Source organism: Nicotiana sylvestris, chromosome 8 (genome assembly GCF_000393655.2).
Source record: "Nicotiana sylvestris chromosome 8, ASM39365v2, whole genome shotgun sequence".
Taxonomy (NCBI): domain Eukaryota; kingdom Viridiplantae; phylum Streptophyta; class Magnoliopsida; order Solanales; family Solanaceae; genus Nicotiana; species Nicotiana sylvestris.
Window position 1 is genome coordinate 181,945,072 of NC_091064.1, and position 19,626 is coordinate 181,964,697.

Here is a 19,626-nt window from a genome sequence, read left to right on the forward strand (position 1 = left end):
CTCCTCAAACAGCAGCAGGTCAAGATCAGAATACTAGGGAACCAAATAATTTATGAATATAAATTCTAAGAGAAAAACATTTACACAATTAAATTTAATAAATCTTTTATTAATAATATCTATATTATTTGAATAACAACTTGGTAGAAATAATAATGAACATGTTAAAAAAAAATTCATTATCCATGTATATAGTAACTTCAGTTCATATTTTATTATCCCTTTCATGCTTGGCTTAGCCACATGTAACAGTCCACACATTAGTGATATTGTACGCTTTGGGTGTAAGTCCGCAGGATTTTAAAACATGTCACTAGAGTGTAAGGCATGTTTACTTATATATCCGGCATCTCTCCCGTGTTTGTCGATGTGAGATTCACCTAAGGTGTCACATACACTCCTAGGGACTCAGCGTCATCGCTGAAGTTTATCCCACCACAGTTCAAGGTTGCATGCGGATTGGCTCTAATACCATATGTAATAGCCTAACCCACTAATAATATTGTTCGTTTTGGGCCTAGGTATGCACGACTTTAAAAAGCATCATTAGAGTTTAAGGAATGTTTACTTATATACACAATATCTATTTTATCGATATGGAATTATCACACCACCAAAGGTTTCAATGTTTCTGAGGAAGCTACAGTCCACCAAATAAATGCACAAATAGCAGTCAAGAAACAGCAGCAGAGATGCTGTCAAACTTAGGTCCACAATTCAATCCATTATTGCTATACAACAGATGCAGTGCTAAGGCCACCTCAAAGTGTGAGCCAAAAATCTTGCAGACAGTACAGTCCATACTCATAGCACCAGTGGCCCCAAAACAAATAATTTAATACTACCTCTTCCTATTTGACAAGGGTTAAAAAAGTGAAATATTTATACATGATTTTTGAGATACACAAATACTAGACCTATGGAGTGGAAAAGCCATCTAACAATAATATTATACTTGCCACTACATTTTTTATACAAAATCTCACTAAATCTTGATCTTCAAGATAGATATTTTTTTTTTTCCAAACAAAATACTGATTTGTAACACACTCAATTTTTTTCAGACACTATTCTGGGATATCACCTCTCCAAACTTAAGAAAAAGTTGTGCATCTGAAGTGCTCATAGATGAACAATTCACTAGGTGGGGTGTCTTGAGGTTGACATATTCATCCATATAGCAAGGAACCTTAGCAGATGGGAGCAATGTAGGTGGGGTTGGATTAGGCTGTTTCGTTTCAGCTACGGGTACTAAGCTTTCGAGTACTCTGGCCACTTCATGCATTGTTGGTCTTTCAGCTGGCTGTCTTTTGGTACATAGAAGGGCAAGCTGAAAAACCTTCTTTACATCTCCAAGGTCTTTGCATGTGGCTGTGATCTCAGGATCCACTGTTTCCATAACAGCGTTATTTGCTGCCTTTGTTAGAATCTGAAAAATATGTAAAACTGTTCAAGATCATCTGAATCTATAACTAAGAGACTATCATAGCATAAGTTCATAGTATTTACTAAAGTTAAGCTACTAAAAAGTTACTTTGATGAGCTAATGTAAGGAGAAAACATCTGGATCCGCCAGTTTAATTAAAGGCAAAACAACACGAGGTATATTCTAAGATTGAAAAAGGGATATGTCGAATGACTTGAAGAGCTTACCATATGATGTAGATTTGATTCATTATCCACAGCTTTCCTTCCAGTGAGCAATTCCAATAAAACAATTCCATAGCTGTAGACATCAGACTTCTCTGTGAGGCGAGAAGTACGAGCGTACTCTGGATCAATATAACCAATGGTTCCCATAATGTATGTGGATGTGTAGGTCTTGGATGTGCATAAGCTTTTAGCAATGCCAAAATCAGTCAGGTGAGCTTCAAAGTCTCTGTCCAACAAAATATTTGATGATTTAACATCACGGTGGATTATTCGAGGGCTACAATCATGGTGAAGATATGCGAGGCCTTGAGCTGATCCTAGTGCAATTCGAATGCGAGTATCCCAATCAAGCTTTTTCTTCTTGCTAGGACCTGGAATAAGGCACAAACCAAAGAGGAGTGATCACTGACCTTTATTATAAATTCAATGCACGAATAATCTTAACCGCTTTGGAGTACTAACCATGAAGCAAATCCCAAAGGCTACCATTTTCCATGTAGTCATAAAAAAGAAGATGGCCACATGGAGAAAGTGAATATCCTTGGAGGCTGACAAGATTACGATGCTTAATGCTCCCAACTGTCTCAAGTTCAGTCTCGAATTCCTTCAAGTATTGGGGGTTGTGAGAGTACAATTTCTTGATAGCTACTGGCTTGCAATTTTTCAGAACGCATTTATATACAGTGCTTGATGCCCCAGAACCAATTATAAACTTCTCACTCAAGTTCTCAGTCATCCTCATAATGTCTTCATAAACATGAAGTGCCATGTTCATATGAAGGATGACAAGCTTCGGAGATGAGTAATTGACTGTTGATAAAAATCATCAAACAATCAGTGAAAGGTACTTCAATAATATATAAGTGATGGTTCGTCTGAGAAGGAAAAAATAATACCTGGTTTGTCAATAGATCCTTCCAAGAAGGGTGCAGGATTCTGTGGCCGGCATGCTGCTACCAGTATCATCAGAAGAATCACCAAACCACCCAAAGCAATACCAAGTATAGCTGCTTTAGAAATTGAAACTGCAATACTCCAATGAGTACAAATTTATTAATTAGACTACTGCTAAAATTTCGTGAATTTAATATACTGTTGATGCAGCAAATAATATGATTTCAGTTCAATCCGCAGACATCCAAATGTAGCAATCAAGGATTGTGAACAGAAGAAAACTTATGATTCCCTAATAACACAAAGGATTGCTTAACCAAGAAATTTCCTCCTAAATCTATATATCTGGCTGCCGTGGTTAATTAATTTTGCGAGTATTTAGTTGAAATAAACTTCAGGGATGCAACACAGCAAGTTTTAGAAAGTTCTGTTTGAGTTTGTTCTCACCTCGCTCTGTGGGATGAGAAGTATGACAGGGAGAACTGAGCCAATATCCACATAGATCTGGATTTCCTATGAAGCTTTTTTGGCAACAGAAACAAAAGCAAAGGATTAGAAGCTATGAACTAAAAAACAATGAATGTTTTTACTGGTGTAACTTAACACATAACAAGTGAAGAATCAGTGAGTGGAAATATTTATAGTTCCCCTACCTATCAGGTGAAAATCTAGAGAAATTATTTCCTGTTGGAATATTCCCCCCCAGATTATTGTACGAGACATTCCTGACGAGATAGAGTTGCATTAGCTATACAGAACATTTTATCGTGCACGTGTAATACTGCTAGTGTGCATACTCACAGGACATTTAGACTGAGGCAACTGGCTAATGACATGACATCGCCTGATAAATTGTTGTTCTCCACCTTCCTGTTCATTATTTTGTAGAATAATCAAGCATCAACAAAATACAGAGAAATGCTATGTTTGAGTCCCACCCTTATCAATAAGAATAACTGAGACAAGATCATATGATCAGTAGCAAAAACGACGAGGGGCCAAAAATGAATAAATCTAAACTACTTACAGCAAGTAGAGATTTTGAAGTTGACCAAGTTCCTGAGGTATGGGACCAGAGAGGAGATTACTTGACAGATCACTGCAATTAAGAGAGTGAACAAAGAAGCTGAAAATCAAGCGAACCAAAAAATCTAGCTCACTGAATTTAGCAAGTAGGTGTCCTTACATCTCCATGATGCTTCTTAAATTGCCAAATTCTGCTGGCAAGTATCCATTTATATCATTCTTGCTTAAGTTCCTACAGCAAATTCACAAAATGAATGTGAGTACAACAGTTATTCAATGGTTATCTGACAATCAAACAGATATAAACTCACAGTTTAAGAAGATGTTCCAAATCACCAAGTGAAGAAGGTATAGAACCACTGATCCTGTTGTTTGATAAGTCCCTAAGCCACCAAATGTAGAAGAGTACTAAAACTGAGAAAAAGTTTTTTGCTACAGCCATAATTGAAGAAGAGAAGAAATTGGAGTGGATGAAAAAAAATTGCGCTTACAGCGTGTCCAAATTCCCAATACGAGAAAGCTCAATTGGAATTGGGCCTTTGAGGTTGTTGGAGGAAAGATTCCTGAAGAAAGTAATAAAGAAGTGGTAAACGCTCGTGCTATGCGAAATCGGATATTGAAGTTCACATAACTGGGATGATGCTGAGGATAGTTCTTTTATGAACTAATACACAGTTCAAAACTGTTAATGTTAAGCCAGAGAGTAAGAACTTACAGATAGGTCATGCTTTCGAGCTTTTGAAAGGCAGGTGGAATTGTTCCATTCAATTTGTTTCCGTGAACATTGCTGCAACCAAACCAGTGAATGAACAAATTCTCCTACAAGATTGTCTAGTCATAATCGGGGCGCAACAGGCATGTAAAAACACTTACAGACTGTTCAGATTGGTACAAGAGCTAAGATTGGATGGAATGGGCCCGTCAAGGTGATTGTTTGCAACATTTCTGAACATAACAGATAGCAACTCAAAAACAGATGATAACAAGCCCAAAGTAGAAGTTAAAGAGATAGATGATGTACAAGTCAAACAACTCATTTAGCTTCCCCAGTTCTGGTGGAATGCGTCCAGTGAGTTGGTTATCATTCAATTCCCTGCAAAATACCGTCTTCTGGGCTTAGTGGAGTCTCAAATTAAAATTTAACAAAGCCGGAGAAATTTTAAGTGCACTGATCATATCGATAGAAAGCATTCATACAGGTAATGGAGCTTTGACATATTCCCAAGCTCTGGCGGAATAGGGCCAATTAGCTTGTTCCCATGCAAATACCTGCAATTAAAAAAATTACAGAACATCAATCAAGTACACAATTTTGGTAGCACAACATGATCAAATAAAAGCTAAAGTTGAGTCTCTAGTAAAAGTAAAATAACAAATATAGTGTGAATAAATCCCAAGACTTTGAAATAACAACATTTTAGTACTTACAATTTCTCGGTGTAGGTCAAATTCCCAAGAATTGAAGGAATTATTCCGCTCAAATTATTGCAGCTCAAGTCCCTGAATACATAAGGGTCAGAAAAGCTTAGAAAAAAGATGCAGCATTATACGATTTCCAGAAACTGAGATAACAATTAGTAAAGCACTCACAGAACTGCAAGAGCCTGCATCAATCCAATGACAGAAGGGATCTGCCCTGAAAGACGATTACCTTGCAGAGACCTGGAACGACAAAGTTTCACATATGATATATATAACCATAAACCATGCAACGGCTTTGTGAATAAAGAGAAGCAGCAGCATAAACTTACAAGGTAGCTACTTGCAGGAAACCAATGTTGAAAGGAATCTCTCCAGTCAACTCATTATAAGACAAATCTCTGACAGCATAAAAACAAGGCATTATGTCAACCAAACATAAATAGAAAAATAGTTGACTTCATGCATTTGAGTTAGATACTTACAGGACTTGGAAGGCAGTACAATTGCCAATGTTCTGAGGAATGGAACCAGTCAAACTATTGTTCCGAACATCACTGCACAAAACAAATGATGAATAACTCTAAAAGGAGTTGATGCATGATTTTAAGAACGAAAAAGATTAGGAACTTACAAATACCACAGGCCAGTGAGCTGACACATATCAGGAGAAAGTGATCCACCCAAGTTGTTACCGCGTAGTCCCCTATCAGGTGAATAAAAATCATTTAACAGGCATTTTCATTCATAAATAGTGTCCTAATGGTATATATCAAAGACACTTACAAATACTGAAGGACTTCATTCCAATATATAAGCCTAGGAATTTCTCCACTCAACTTGTTTTGAGCCAGGTCCCTGGAACAATTTTTTGCATTATAATATTGCAATCATCCATAATCTAACAGTATCATAAAGTAGTACAAGAGATGATACTTACAAAACTTTCAAATTTGGGATCTGTGACAATGTCGATGGAATTGGGCCAATCAACTGATTATTTTTCAAAATCCTAAGTTCAATTAAGACAAACTTGAGTAATTGACAATCCTTGAAAACCAAATAATAGAACACCTAGATCAAAAAGCAGAGTAACAAATCTTACAGATATTCCAGCTGCTTAAGTTTTGATATGGAAAAGGGAATATCACCATAAAGCTCATTGAAGGATAAGTCCCTAACAATAGGGGAAAAAATGATTTTTCTTAAAAACAACATATGGATTAGCCATCATCTATTTTGTAACAAGAAACATAAGACTTACAAGTTTTTCAAGGCTGAACAGTCACCAATCTCATCCGGTATCTGCCCCGTAAGGCGATTTCCCCTTAAATCACTATTAATATAACAAAAAATAAATTAACATTACTATAAAATGTACCATGTCCATACCAAAATAAAAGGGCAAGCATGACCAAAAGGGAAAGAGATTTTACATAGATATCAGGTCTTTGAGCTGTCCTACTGCAGGAGATAACTCCCCATCAAGATTTAAACTAGAAAGATTACTACAAGATATAAAAAGCAACCAATTAACAAAAAATATTACAACTTTAAACTAAACAATGTAATGCATCAAATAGTTACTAGTATAACTTACAGCGAAACAATATTGAAGGTGACATTGTCACAAGTAACACCTCTCCAAGCACAGTAATCAGATGAGGGAGAGTCTGTCCAGTCATACAACACATTCTCCACGTCCATAAATGACTTCTTAATCTCCAACAAGGTTGAACCTTTTTTCCAATAAAAAAAAACTAACTAATAAGACAAAAGAAGAAACCTTAAAGACAAGGACAAACATAGTATTAATCAACTCATAATAACGTCAAAAGACCAATTAAAAAAATGATTAAAATAAAGAAAGGTAACTTCTTTTTTAAACATGTTCAACATTAAAATAATAAAGACCCAAGATTAAAGACACACATAATAACAGAATAATACTCCACTCACCATCATCAGAAAGCACAGAACCAAAGCTCAAAAACAGCAAGAAGCCCACAAGAAGAAACCTAGAGAAAAGATTACACATTCGTAGCATAAGAAATGAAAATGCTGCCATTGGTTTTTTCTCTATCTCTCGAAAAAACTTGAGAGCTCAAGGCTGACTCAACAAATAAAAGAAGCCAATACTAACAAGTCACTGTCAAAGAGTTAAGCTTTTGATTATGATGACTACTACTGGAGAAGTGAAGCTTTGACTAACTCAAGACTGACTCTGCAAAAATGGTTGCTTTGAAATGGAAAGTATGAAAGCCACTTCTTCTTGGGCTTACCGACATTGATATTTGAGATAGAGAATGGAGGAATAATTACTCAGAATTATGACAAAATTTGAAGAAAGAAAGAAAGAAAGAAAGAAAAGAAGTACTTTTGGCCTGGTGGGGGTGGTGGGGTTAAGGGGGGTGGGGGTTTGAGCTGAGAGCTGAGAGAGCAGAAGAAGGGGTAGTGTAGTGTTCAATCACATCGTTCTCTGGCAGAGAGAGAGAGAGGGGAAGAAAATGTAATGTACATAAATAAATAAATGTAAAATGTAAAAGAAAGAATTATTTGGAGAAGATAAAGTTAAAAGAAGTTGTGCCCAAGAAGGACCTCTGTCTGCAAAAATCAGACCTGCGACATTACAGCTATGGATACTCGTATTAGTACTATTCTCTCTCTGCTTTTTAATTACTAATGCCTTTTTATTGCTACTACCCCTACACACTTATTTATAAAAAGTACTGTTCTTTTCTCTTTTTTCTTTTATTTTCATTATTTCATTATGTGTGTGTAATGGTGGAAGCAGAGTTTTCTGAGGCTTCCCTTCATCATAAGTCACTGTCTCTGCAAAGAAGGAAAGCCCAAATGGGTAATCCTTTCTCAAGTTTGATAACGACCACTCTTCTCTCTTTAACTCTCTTACCCCCCCCCCAACCTTAAAACCCCACCTACCCCCTTATTATCCCCCCAAACGCACACACAACATATGCAGTTATGCACTCACGAGAAATAGGGTTTGGGTTTTTGTGTGGGGTAAGGGTGTGTGTTGTTTTATAGCCATGGGATTTTATGAGAAGTAATGATGGAGTATAATAATATGGTGATCTAACGAGAGTTTTGACGTAATTGGTAAAGTTGTTGACATGTGGTTAGGAAATTACGAGTTTGAGCCGTGAAAATAGTCTTGTGCATAAATACAATGTAAGACTGTATACACTTATGATCTGGCTCTTCCGCGAATCTTGCTCGTAGCGAGAGCTTAGTGCACCCGTCTGCTCCTTATTATAATATGGTGAGTGAGAAGAGGATATTAGCTGTGGGGAAAAGAGAAAAGATATTTGTTTGTTTTCTTGTTAAGGTAATAACTGTCATATCAAGTTGATAAGGTAAAAAAGTAGTTACTCATCATACTTTACACCATTATGTAATTATTTGATTCTTTACCAAGAAACCATTATGGCAAAGATGAAAAAAAATGGACTTACATGTAAAGTGCCAAAGGTAATATTGCAGGTCACTGTCACTATGATTTTTAACTAAAATTGCTTTGTTCAAATGGAAGGGACCATACAATAATTGATTTAAATTGAATATAATTTTGATACATCGATGCTTCTTAAAGATACAAACAAACATGAAAAAGTAAGATTAATATCTGAAAAATAAAATAAATACCTTCTACTACTATAAGTTATAGTAATATTTTGATAGCGTAAAAATTATTTATATTATCAGTGCATATAACGTAAAGTATGAAAAGGTCAGCGTACACATTAGCTTCCCCAAACTCTACTTTGTGGGATTAAAGTAAGTTTGTTATTATTGTTTGTAGTACATATAACTTAAATTGTAGGAAAAGAGTGAAATAAAAGGTATGTTAATGTAATAAAACACTGTTCTATATGAAGGAAGAAAAAAAAAATACTACGTAGTAGTTTTAGAGGGCGTTTGAAATAGGACTAATACAGGTCAAAATGACAATACTCAACATAACTTTCCAAATCTAGGTAGTACATAGTCATGAGCTCTAACTGAATATACGGAAACATCTCTAAATGCAGTACTGTATGGAATATATAAACAATAGAAATGAAACAAGAAGGTGACTCTGAGGCTTGCAGTCGGATCATGCAGGGGTACCTTGAAGTCTCTGGTGTGTGAAATGTCTCACTGCCGATCAAATCGGTACGAAGTACCTGGATCAGCACAAAAATATACAGAAGTATAGTATGAGTACAATAACCACCTGTATGACCCCGTTCATACAATATATCAATAGCCACCTGCATCGCTCCGCACAATTAACGACAATGAGATGTCGCATTTATGTTCCGCACAACAACAACCAATCTACACAACATGTTGTCGCGCCCCCTTTTTTCCTCGCGGAGTCCGGGTTTCGACATTTCTTTTGGACAACTCATTTCCTTTTGGGAATTGGGTTTGGAATTTGAAGAGTCGCCACCTAACGGATTTAAGGTGCGTTAGGGCACCGAAAACAAGTAACTTATAAACTGGTTTGCGTTACTAGAGATTGAGTAAGGGCTCGAAATAACCTTAAGGGGAAGGTGTTAGGCACCCCTCGAGATCCACAACGGTAGGTCCCGACCAAACTCAATTTAAGTGAATTAGTCTTATAAGCAAATAAAGCAATTTAGACAAATTGATATTACGTTTAAAATAAGGAGCAAAAGGGGTCCTAGGTTTTTTAGCCTATAAGATCACTTCTATGCAATACTCAGTAAACTTTACTCAAATAGAGGTGTTACACGTAGCATTAGGGCACATGTCATCATATCCTTTTACTACCCAATTACCATCTCTTTAATTATTACCTAAGCGTTCTAATAGTATCCAGTACGTGCCTTAGGCGTGTATTACTCGTCCCTTGCCTATGACCCTGGAGGTGTTTAGGGCCTCTATTTAAGGAAGTTCTAGACTCACTTATATTGTTTTAAAAGGATAAAACTAAACGACAAACAATAAGTCAAGTAGGACTATCACATAAAGATGCAATTAAGGGCTCATATCTACCTCCACAAACAAACAAACAATTGCACGCCTCAAACAAATAATTTTTTATAATTTTACGAGTCCTATAGGCAGGATTAGGCGAGACAGTGAGTACCTATCAGTTTGCCTACTGATTTTTATCACTTACTGAATCTGAGCATGTTTCAAGCAGCAAGCAAGTCACAATTTTAAACCCAGGATATAATTGTCCTACATGCTTGCCTAAGTGATAACCGGGCAGAATCATATAGACATGGTATCTAAGCGGTAAATCAACTACTAATTTTTAATAGGTAGATTTTATCTTTAAATCCTATAGGCATGCTTTCTAAGTGGTGAAATGGGTTTTGAAACCCTATAGGCATGATTTTTAAATGCAGAAGCTGATTTTAAGACCTTATAGGCATGATATCTAAATGCATGAACTGATTTTGAAATCCTATAGGAATGGTCTCTAAATGCAGAAGCTGATTCTAAGACCTTATATGCATGATATCTATATGCAGGAATTGTTTTTTTTTTTTTGAAATCCTATAGGCATGGTATTTATAATTGTAAACCTATAGGCATGATTTCCATTAATCACATGTGGACGGAATTCTTAAGCACATCGCTAGGCAACTTTGTTAATCAAACAGACATGACCCTATGGACATGGTCACTAGTGCACGTTGAGTTAAAAATACATGTAGATCTTATAAGCAGGATTTCTAATGCACAGAATTAAACATAAAGTCATATAGCAGGGTTTCTAACATGCAGATGTGCAGCACAAAGTCAAACGATCATAAAATCCTACAGGCAGAATCACAACATAGTATCCTCAGAGTGCAATCAGCATAGTTAAGTTCTATAGGCAGGATGTCTACCCGTTCCCAACAAAGACATATATAAGAATCCCTCACAGTTTTACTAATAACCCCAATATCTGTTTTACAAGGAATTATTACAATCCAATATGAATAGATTACATAATAAGAATCATTATACTATAAGGAGCCTTAGCAGACCCAATATAAACCTGAGAGCCAGGCCTCCAGTATAACAGTCTCGAAACAGTAGCAGAGATCTATTCATAGCATATTAAACCAAGCTTCTAGTGTGTCAAAGTTCTCAAAGAGCATCAGAGACCTCGGGCAATGCTCACACTAGAACCATGTAGTCAACACAGAATTCATAAAAGGGTTGGAAAGCTAGCCCCGGTGTGTTAGAGTTCAAAGGAGTCTCAAAGATCCTAGGCAATGCTCATATTGGGGTAGTAGGAACCTAAAGGACTAAGAGTAGGAGTTAAAAATAGTATTTGAAAGTAGGAGATAGTTTTAGGAAAATATAGTTTGGATTTTAAAAGTGAGTAGAAACACGTTACAAGATTAAAACTACAAACAAGACCATATTAAGCAAATTTAGTTCAAACATGTATTCTAGTAGTGAAACATCAGACAGAATAGAGTCACAATCAATTCAAACAAGGTTCCACATTGCATGGGATTTATTTAGTTCATTAGTTATTAATAGGTGAGCGTATGGACATGTATTAAACAAGGGATAACATGCTGGGGTCAGAGTCCTAATCAGACAATTACACAGAAAAGACAGCAGGGGTTGAGAGCATAGAAATCATTAATCAGGAACTTGTTAAGGTAAACACATAAAACAGGACTGGAAGGAAAGCATGCTAGTTGAGAAATAAGTAAACAAGTATCCTAGATCAAACAGGATCATGCTAAAGTGTATGAATCATATTGACATATTGGACAAGACAAATTCACAAAAGTTAAGGCATGCTAATTAACAGAAACATAAAGCAGGCAGAGGTAGGTTGATATCTACGACAGACAGATTACATAACATAATGAATAGGACATAGTAACAGAGATAGACATGTTAATTAAGAGTAATGAACATAAAGCACATAGGTCTAATAGCATAGCATGTTGAGTGATGGCAGAAGTGAAGACATACTAGTTAAGAGATAGTAAACAGGTGGATGAGAACAAGTAGAGTCCAATAGTCTAGCCTTGGCTTCCAGCCGGCTAGACAGTGTAGTAAACACAAGTAACAGAAAGGTTTGAATGAGAGCAATAACTTGTGTGTGTGTGTGTATTTCTTTCTGAGTATTTTGTGTAAGTGTCTCTTGAACTATGTTCGTGTCTTTGAAAGAAATCAGAATGGAGTGTATATAGCATTCATCAGAGAAGATAATTAAGGCAAGAAAATTAAAGTTCGCAAATAAGGCAAGCAAATACAATCAGCCAGTTGATTGGGGCTGCTAAACTCAATCAATTAACATAGAAGAATCAGGGAAATACCCCTTTAAAATAGGGAGAATCAATTAACAACCTAGATTGGGGTTTAAATAAGGCAAGAAATAAGTCATAGGCTATTTATAAGTCGGTTAAAATAATCAAAACTCGGAAATCATGCTAGTAACATAATTAAGGAAAGTAGTTCCAATCAGGAGTCACAAATAAGGAAAGAATAAGTAAAAATCACAGAGTAGTACCAATCTCGGACAGAAAAATATAATTTGAACCCTAATTAGGCGGATAAAATTAATCATCCTCTGCTAATCGACAGGTCAAAGAACAACGGGCAAATATTGAAGCGAATAGTGAACTAATCAAACAAACAAGGGACTAGAACATAGGCATGAAAGAATAAGTAGAACTAGTAAAGATAATCAGATTCGAACATTTAGAAACTTTAGAAAAGTTTTTTAGAAACAAGGGGAAGTGAAACCCTAGTTTTAGAAAAACATAGAAAATCGATTAATAATAAGGGAAACAAAAGATTTTTTAAAGAAAATACTAGATAAAATCAAAATCGTTTCAGATCTACCAGGATCTGAACAGACTCAAGTAGAAGGAGTTTAGGGTTCTTGAAAAATGGAACGAGGTAATGAAAATCTAGTCCAGAATCGGAGTTTCGAACCATAAGCACAAAAATAACAATACTCACAACCATAGTGATGAACACGAAGCAGGTTCATCGAGAAAACGAAGAGTCTATGTTGACTCTGAGTCGAACCTCTTCTAGGTTCCCTCAGAAAATAACAAGAATCGAACAACCAACAGAAGTAATAGGTTAGATAGGGTAGCAAAACACCGAATAACCCCATATCTGGTCGGGGATCGAAAAGGTTTGGGAGATTTAGGGGTGACGGCGCTAGGGTTAGGGATAGTTTCAGAGAGAACGGAGAAGGAGGGGGATTCAAGGGCGGCGTTCTCTGAAGAATGAGTAGGGTTTGGGGGTCATTTGGGTTAAAAAAGGAAAGGGGTAGTGTGGGCCGTTGATCTTAGAGATCAACAGTCACGATTGGTTCCAGGTTGGGGCGGGTCGGATTTAATTGGGCTAAGGTTTGGGTTAGGTTTAAGTGGGCTGGGGGTTTGAATTGGAATTTGACTTGGTCCGAAATTAAAACAAATTAAAAAGAGGCTATTTGTTAAATACCTAATTAATTGATAAAATAATTTGTAAAAATAGTTAATTAAGTGATAAAAATGATTTTTATGTATGAAGATGATTTAAAATAATTACTTAACATTATAAAAATATAAAAATTATTTTCTGTATAGATAATATAGTGATACATATGTATGGGCTATTTTTGCAAAATATGCAATTGTAGTCTTAAAAATACAAATGTAATTGTAAAAATGCAAATGAGATATTTGAACACTTATATGAGCATAAATGATGAATTTAGATGATTAAATCACCGTAAAGTAATATGAGGTATAATTATTGAATATTTATATAATTAAAAATGCAGAACTAAATTGATTTAAGACCTTTTAAAAAATTATAGAAAAATTGTAAAATACTTGTGCATGTTTGTAAATGCACGTATAATCTGTTGAAAGTGTGTATGAACATTTTAAAATATATGAGGGAAAAATTGGGTATCAACACATGTTCACATATGCCAAAATATCATAAGACAATAGTATTAGAGATTTATCACGATATAAGCTCGCAACTTAAATCAACAAAGTGTACAAGGACAGGTCAATAATACAGAAGTGCATGAGATGTTCAACATAAAGCTAACTTAAATTAGCAAGAATCCCACAAACGCCCAACTTTACCAAATAAGGAATTAAAATCCTAAAACAAGATCTATAGCATGGAATATAAACTCAAGTGAACGACCAAAGTGAAATCACATAAAACAAAGACTTCTCACCAAATAAATGCTAAAAACAATAATGTAACCATGAAATATAACCAAATCCTAGTCAAACATACTAAATTTCGTGAAATTCCCCTCTAAAATCGTCCAAATCCGAGCTCTCTAACTCAAAATGTGATAAAATAATGAAAACTCTCAAAATAGAGTATTATATAAGTCTACCGAGGGGTCTTCTTTGCGTTTGCAGGACCTACTTAGTGATCGCAAAGACCAAATCATAAGCTGCCAAAAATCTTCTTCGCAAACGTGGTGTGTAGCCGGCAAACATGAGCCCTTAACTCAACTAGCCTACACGAACGCGACCTCCCGAACGCGAACGCGAAGGCCAACCACTAGCGCCCCTTCCAGCTCATCCTCTACGCGATCGCGATACACAGGATGCGAACACGATGAACATCTCCCCTCTAGGCTCTGCGAGCGCGACAACCACCTCCCGAACGCGATGAGCAAAATGACAGCCACCAAAAATACACTCCGCAAATCGCGGTAGACCTTGCGCGATCACGATGAACTGTAGAATACCAGAAAAAACAACATTTCCAAATATGGCTAAATGGTCTGAAACTCATCCGAAATACCCGAGGCCCCTAGGACCCCATCAAATCACACCAACCAAACCCAAAATATAAAGCGGATTTATCGAGGTCTCAAATCACACCAAACAACATCAATACTACGAATCATACCTCAATTCAAGCCTAATGAAATAACGAACTTTCAATTTTCAAAACTCACGTCGAACCATATCAAATCAACTCAGAGTGACCTCAAATTTGCATGCAAGTCCCAAATGACACAACGGACGTATACCAACTCTCGAAACTGCAATCCGAATTCGATATCCACAAAGTAAACTCTCGGTCAAATCTAGAAACCTTCCAAAGCTTAAACTATCTAACTTTCGCAAATTCAAGCCAAAATAACCTAGGAGCCTCCAAATCCACATCCGGATACACACCTAAATCCAAAATCACCATACGAACTTAACGGAACCGTCAAAACTCTGATCCGAGATTAAATACGAAAAAGTCAAACTTGCTCAGCTCTTCCAACTTAAAGCTTCTAAAATAAGAATCGTTTTTTTTAAATTAATCCCGAATCGCTCGAAAATCGAAACTGACCATACACACAAGTCATAATACATCATACGAAGTTATTCGCAACCTCGAACAATCGACCAGAAATATTAATGGTCAAAATGACCGGTTGAATCGTTACATCAAGGGACTTGTTGATAAAACAAATTATTGTAGGCACTTGTTGCACTTAGCTCGAGAGGAAGATTGTTGGGCTTGTGAACAAAATCTCATATTGACGGCTAAAAAGAAAAGAAAGCTATATATAAAATACATGAATACCGCTAATGGTGTGACTTGTGAGGTATTTTGGAAAAAAATATAGAACTGACACAAAACACAATAATATAATGTTGGTATAAGTTGTCAAAAAAGTGCAACCATTATTGTCTTGTTGGCAATCTTTAATCAACATATCACAAAGTGGTCTAGCCACGGGGAATCTCATTCCACGTTAAAATTAAATTAGGTAAAAAGTTAATTTATTCCTGAGTTTATGTATTATCATGGAATGATCACTTAAGAGAGGGGAACCTTCCAAGTTCCAAGTGTGGAAGGTGGTACTCATTGTATGTTATCATGAATAAGGATAATTCAGGTCTTGGGACTTGGTTTAAATTGCTTTATTTGATTATAGGCAATCTCATTTTCTTTCACATGTCAAACCAAATAGTAGTATAAGAAACATTAAATAACAATTCACATGCACCAAACCACATGTTAACCCCTGCAAATTATGATAATAGAGAGGGGAAATGATAATGTTAGAGAAATTTTCATTATGGTGTAGTAAACTACAATTATTCATGCACATGGTTGCATTTCTTATAGTGGAACAGTTGTTCTAGATAAAAATTTATCATAGAAATATCACTACCCTATTAACAGATAATTATCATGTTTTGTTGGTGAAGATGCCTGTGCAACAATAATATTGTACTATTACTTGGGGGTCCCAACATTTTGTTTCTAAATATGGTCACTTTGATAGCAAAAACTACTTTGTACATATATGTTTATGTACTTTATGGTTACATCTCATCCTTCCATTTAACTATTACGTGTAGAAAAGTAGTGTGGATTATACACACACAAAAAAAAAACGTTACATGAGGAGGTAGGAGTTACTATTATTGGAGACAAAGGTAACAAGTTGCTCGATCTTAAAAGGATATTCTTGGACATAATTAATTGAACATTAAATTATCAAAGGGTAAGCAGGAATCATAATAATGTTGTTAATTAATGGAATTGGTATATGTACTTGCAGAATATTTACATTTATGCATACACGTACATATGTCAAAAAAACATAGGTGGTTGGAAAACCTTTGATAACACTTCTTGGTTATAGATGTTTTTTTGGGAGCTAAAACTAACCAAATTTGACGTTTGTAGTTGTTAAAGTGAAATGTTTAATTTATATGGAGATTGAATCTCTTTGTTATACAAACCAAACGACCCTTAGGATTATTCCACAAAATAGTACAAAAACAATGAAAAAACAAATCCTAAAAAATTACAAAGAGGGGAAAAGAAAGGAAAAATTTCCAAAATTACCCCTAAACTATATAGTTGAAATTAAATCTATATGATAGACTGATAGTATTGAACCACTTCACTTAGATGATCTCTCAGTTTATTTGTACCACTTTCCTCGATCATAATTTTATCTCCGCCAGAAGATCACCGACCCATATATTGCTATAAAACGATTTAAGAGTTGAATTATATGTGCCTAGTATATTTTAGCATTAGAAGGTAAGAAGAGTTCTAATATCGCAATGTGATCTCAGAAAAATTAGTGTTTGACTCAAAAGATATCGAAACTTTTTTGAACAAATCAATCAAAAATGAAGGGGTAAATCTTAACTAAGTATAATAATTTCTAGATTGAAAGATGGGTAAGGAGAAGACGGATAATAAGACTTCTTTATCGATCTAAATCAGTAAAATCCTTTCAAGAATTTTTTTCATTCATAAGTAGAATTATAGCATAAAAGTTCTTTTTTTATACAAAGTTAATGTTCGCTATATATATAGGAAGTGAGTCCCCTCTAAGTTGTAAAAGACATATTATAAGGAATATTCTCAGTATCCCCTAACGGGCCTATATTATTACAAGGGTCATACAATCTCTCGTTTGTCTTAAGGTCGTCCTCCGCAGGGCGTCAGGTTATGGGGAACTCGCCATTTCGTCGTACTCGTCGATGGTCGTGCTTGTTCAAATTTGGACTCATACAATTAGTCCCTCCGCTTGTCGAGGTTGCAACTTGGTGCGTCCTCGATGACCACGCATTTCTACGGGAAAATTTGACCCTTCGAAGCGTTACGACATCGGCCAATGGTGGGCGGTCGGCGTGCTTGGCAAGACACCGAGTTATACATTTTACCGGGATATGATGTCATCTTCACGTGCGTCATTATTACGCGTGTTTTCGAGGCAGGAGTTGATGGCTTGCTGCTTCGATTCTGGTGCCACTCTGTGATCTTCCGCTTCTATTCTGGCACCACCCAATCCTATAAATAGGGAGAGGATTTGTTTTTTCAAAAGTTCTTGGCCATTCACTTCTGAATACCCTTCCTTATCTCTCCGAGCTAGCACTGACAATCTTCCGCTTCTTCTTCTCATATTCTTCGTTCACAACTTCATCTTTCTCCCTTGTTTCTGCGGTATCAACACCTCTTTTCTCTTTTAACGAAAGCATGCCAAGGCAACATCGATCTCGCGAAGGGATTCTTGAAGCTGCCCCATTGTCCATGGTGTCCCCTTCGGGCAGTGAAGATACGGTGGTAGAAGAGGGTGACAACCTTCCTACAGTGGAAGAGTTACTGCCGAGACACCTCATGTCTCAAAGTGACTTCCTCAAAGATCCCCCTCCTACTCCTGACCCCGTACTCTCTGAGACGGAGCAAGTTCACATTGACGCTCTTCGTGTAAAGTATGACATTCCCGCTCATGTCAATATAGTTCCAGTGGGGAGAGATTTTGTAGAGGTCCACAGACCTAGGTATTGCGCTTTCTATGAATACCCTTTCGTGATTGGCTATACTTTTCCTCTCTTTCCATTAGCGGAAGAATTCTGTAGATTCTACCAGGTTTGTCCGGCACAACTTTCACTGTACACGCTTAAGATACTCCTGTTGTTGACCAAATATGCGGAGTTGGAGGAATGTGACGTTTCCATCCATCACCTTTTGCATCTGTTCTCGCCTAGCTTCCACAGAGGTACCATGGTGCATTTGAGGCACCGTGGTACAGAAGGGTTGGTGGTCGGAACAGATGACCGGGCAAGTCGCAAGTTTTGGCACAAGTACTTCTTTGTCAAAACTGGACACATTGTTTCTGACTCCGCCAGGTTCCCGGAGGTATGGAACGACACTCGTAAGTGTTGCCACTCATTTTACTCTTCCTTCGTCTGTATTCATTATAAAGTTTATTTGCTTCTCGTTTGCAGCAATGGGACGTCCACCTCGCCATATTGCGGGCATAAAGGATTGGGTAGCCCGTCTATTGCCCCATGCAACGGAAACCCGGGATTGGCTCGCCTTCGTAAAGCATTATGGCCCTAAAGTTCCAACTGGTAAATGTTTTCCCTACCACTGCGTTGGCTATTTAGCATTGTTTATTAATACGACTCTTTGTGACGGCAGGTCGAGGAGCTTCCAGGCGGAGGGCGCCAGTCTCTGCGTTCCGACAGGCTATTGCTGCCATAGACACGCAGTTTATTTTGAGTGAATTTGTTCGAGAGAATCTTCATTAACCTATTTAATTAGAAGGTCCCTCTCGGGTCGTGGTCATGAGGAAGGAGGCTTCTTAAATGCCGACCCCACACTTCTTGGATGAATCCTCCAATGGGGACGAGCCGTTATCGATAAAAAGAGAAGAATGGAGCTCGGGAAGGGCATGGTCGTGGACGCTGATAGAAGCAGGGCATCGCAGGCGGCACCCGTACCCACATTTATGGCTGACGCCATTGGGGAGATCTCCCCAAGCGGAAAGAGTTTCTGATGTCCACCCGAAGGATGTTAACGAGTTCGTAGGTCGCCATACTCACGTTTAGGTCAGAGCGGAAGGGAGTGATCGTCACATAGTCGTCCCGGGGAACTATAACTTGTTGCTGAACTGTGAGCAAGTGGCATCTGTTTTAGCTCATCTATGTGCTGCTCCTGAAAACGAGGTACTTAGGGCGATGAGCGACATGGAGTTGTCTCAGAACGTCGCTAATATGGCCTTGCGGGTAGGTGCCTTTCCTTTCCTTTTCGTCATTGGGTTTGTGTGGCGACCGTCGACCTATATTTTGTTTCTAACTTCTCCTTTTCCTTTGTGTCAGACCCTTATCATGGAGACCCAGCGAGAGCGTC

General features: G+C 37.1%; 1 protein-coding gene across 1 annotated transcript; it reads right to left on the reverse strand.

Moving 5' to 3' along the window:
• Positions 1 to 667: 667 nt before the first annotated feature.
• On the reverse strand, positions 668 to 7,779 carry LOC104248331 (LRR receptor-like serine/threonine-protein kinase ERECTA). The gene is made up of 27 exons (XM_009804571.2): positions 6,952 to 7,779; positions 6,593 to 6,731; positions 6,429 to 6,500; positions 6,257 to 6,328; positions 6,098 to 6,169; positions 5,933 to 6,004; positions 5,779 to 5,850; positions 5,627 to 5,698; positions 5,478 to 5,549; positions 5,325 to 5,393; positions 5,164 to 5,235; positions 5,002 to 5,073; positions 4,771 to 4,842; positions 4,595 to 4,666; positions 4,447 to 4,518; positions 4,289 to 4,360; positions 4,065 to 4,136; positions 3,885 to 3,956; positions 3,734 to 3,805; positions 3,575 to 3,646; positions 3,349 to 3,417; positions 3,201 to 3,272; positions 2,995 to 3,068; positions 2,550 to 2,678; positions 2,116 to 2,463; positions 1,654 to 2,024; positions 668 to 1,429 (listed from the first exon to the last, which is right to left on the reverse strand). Exons 1-27 carry the CDS (start codon positions 7,058 to 7,060, stop codon positions 1,061 to 1,063), a joined length of 2,973 nt encoding a protein of 990 aa, XP_009802873.1. The 5' UTR covers positions 7,061 to 7,779; the 3' UTR covers positions 668 to 1,060.
• Positions 7,780 to 19,626: the final 11,847 nt, after the last annotated feature.

What these genes read in the sequence shown, in the direction of transcription:
- LOC104248331 (XM_009804571.2), bottom strand. Translation starts at nt 7,060, where the DNA reads ATGGCAGCATTTTCATTTCTTATGCTACGAATGTGTAATCTTTTCTCT. An exon ending in CTCACTGGCCTGTGGTATTT is followed by an intron (nt 5,550 to 5,626) that starts GTAAGTTCCTAA and finishes TGTTTTGTGCAG; the next exon opens with TGATGTTCGGAACAATAGTT. An exon ending in TCTAGATTTTCACCTGATAG is followed by an intron (nt 3,069 to 3,200) that starts GTAGGGGAACTA and finishes TTGCCAAAAAAG; the next exon opens with CTTCATAGGAAATCCAGATC.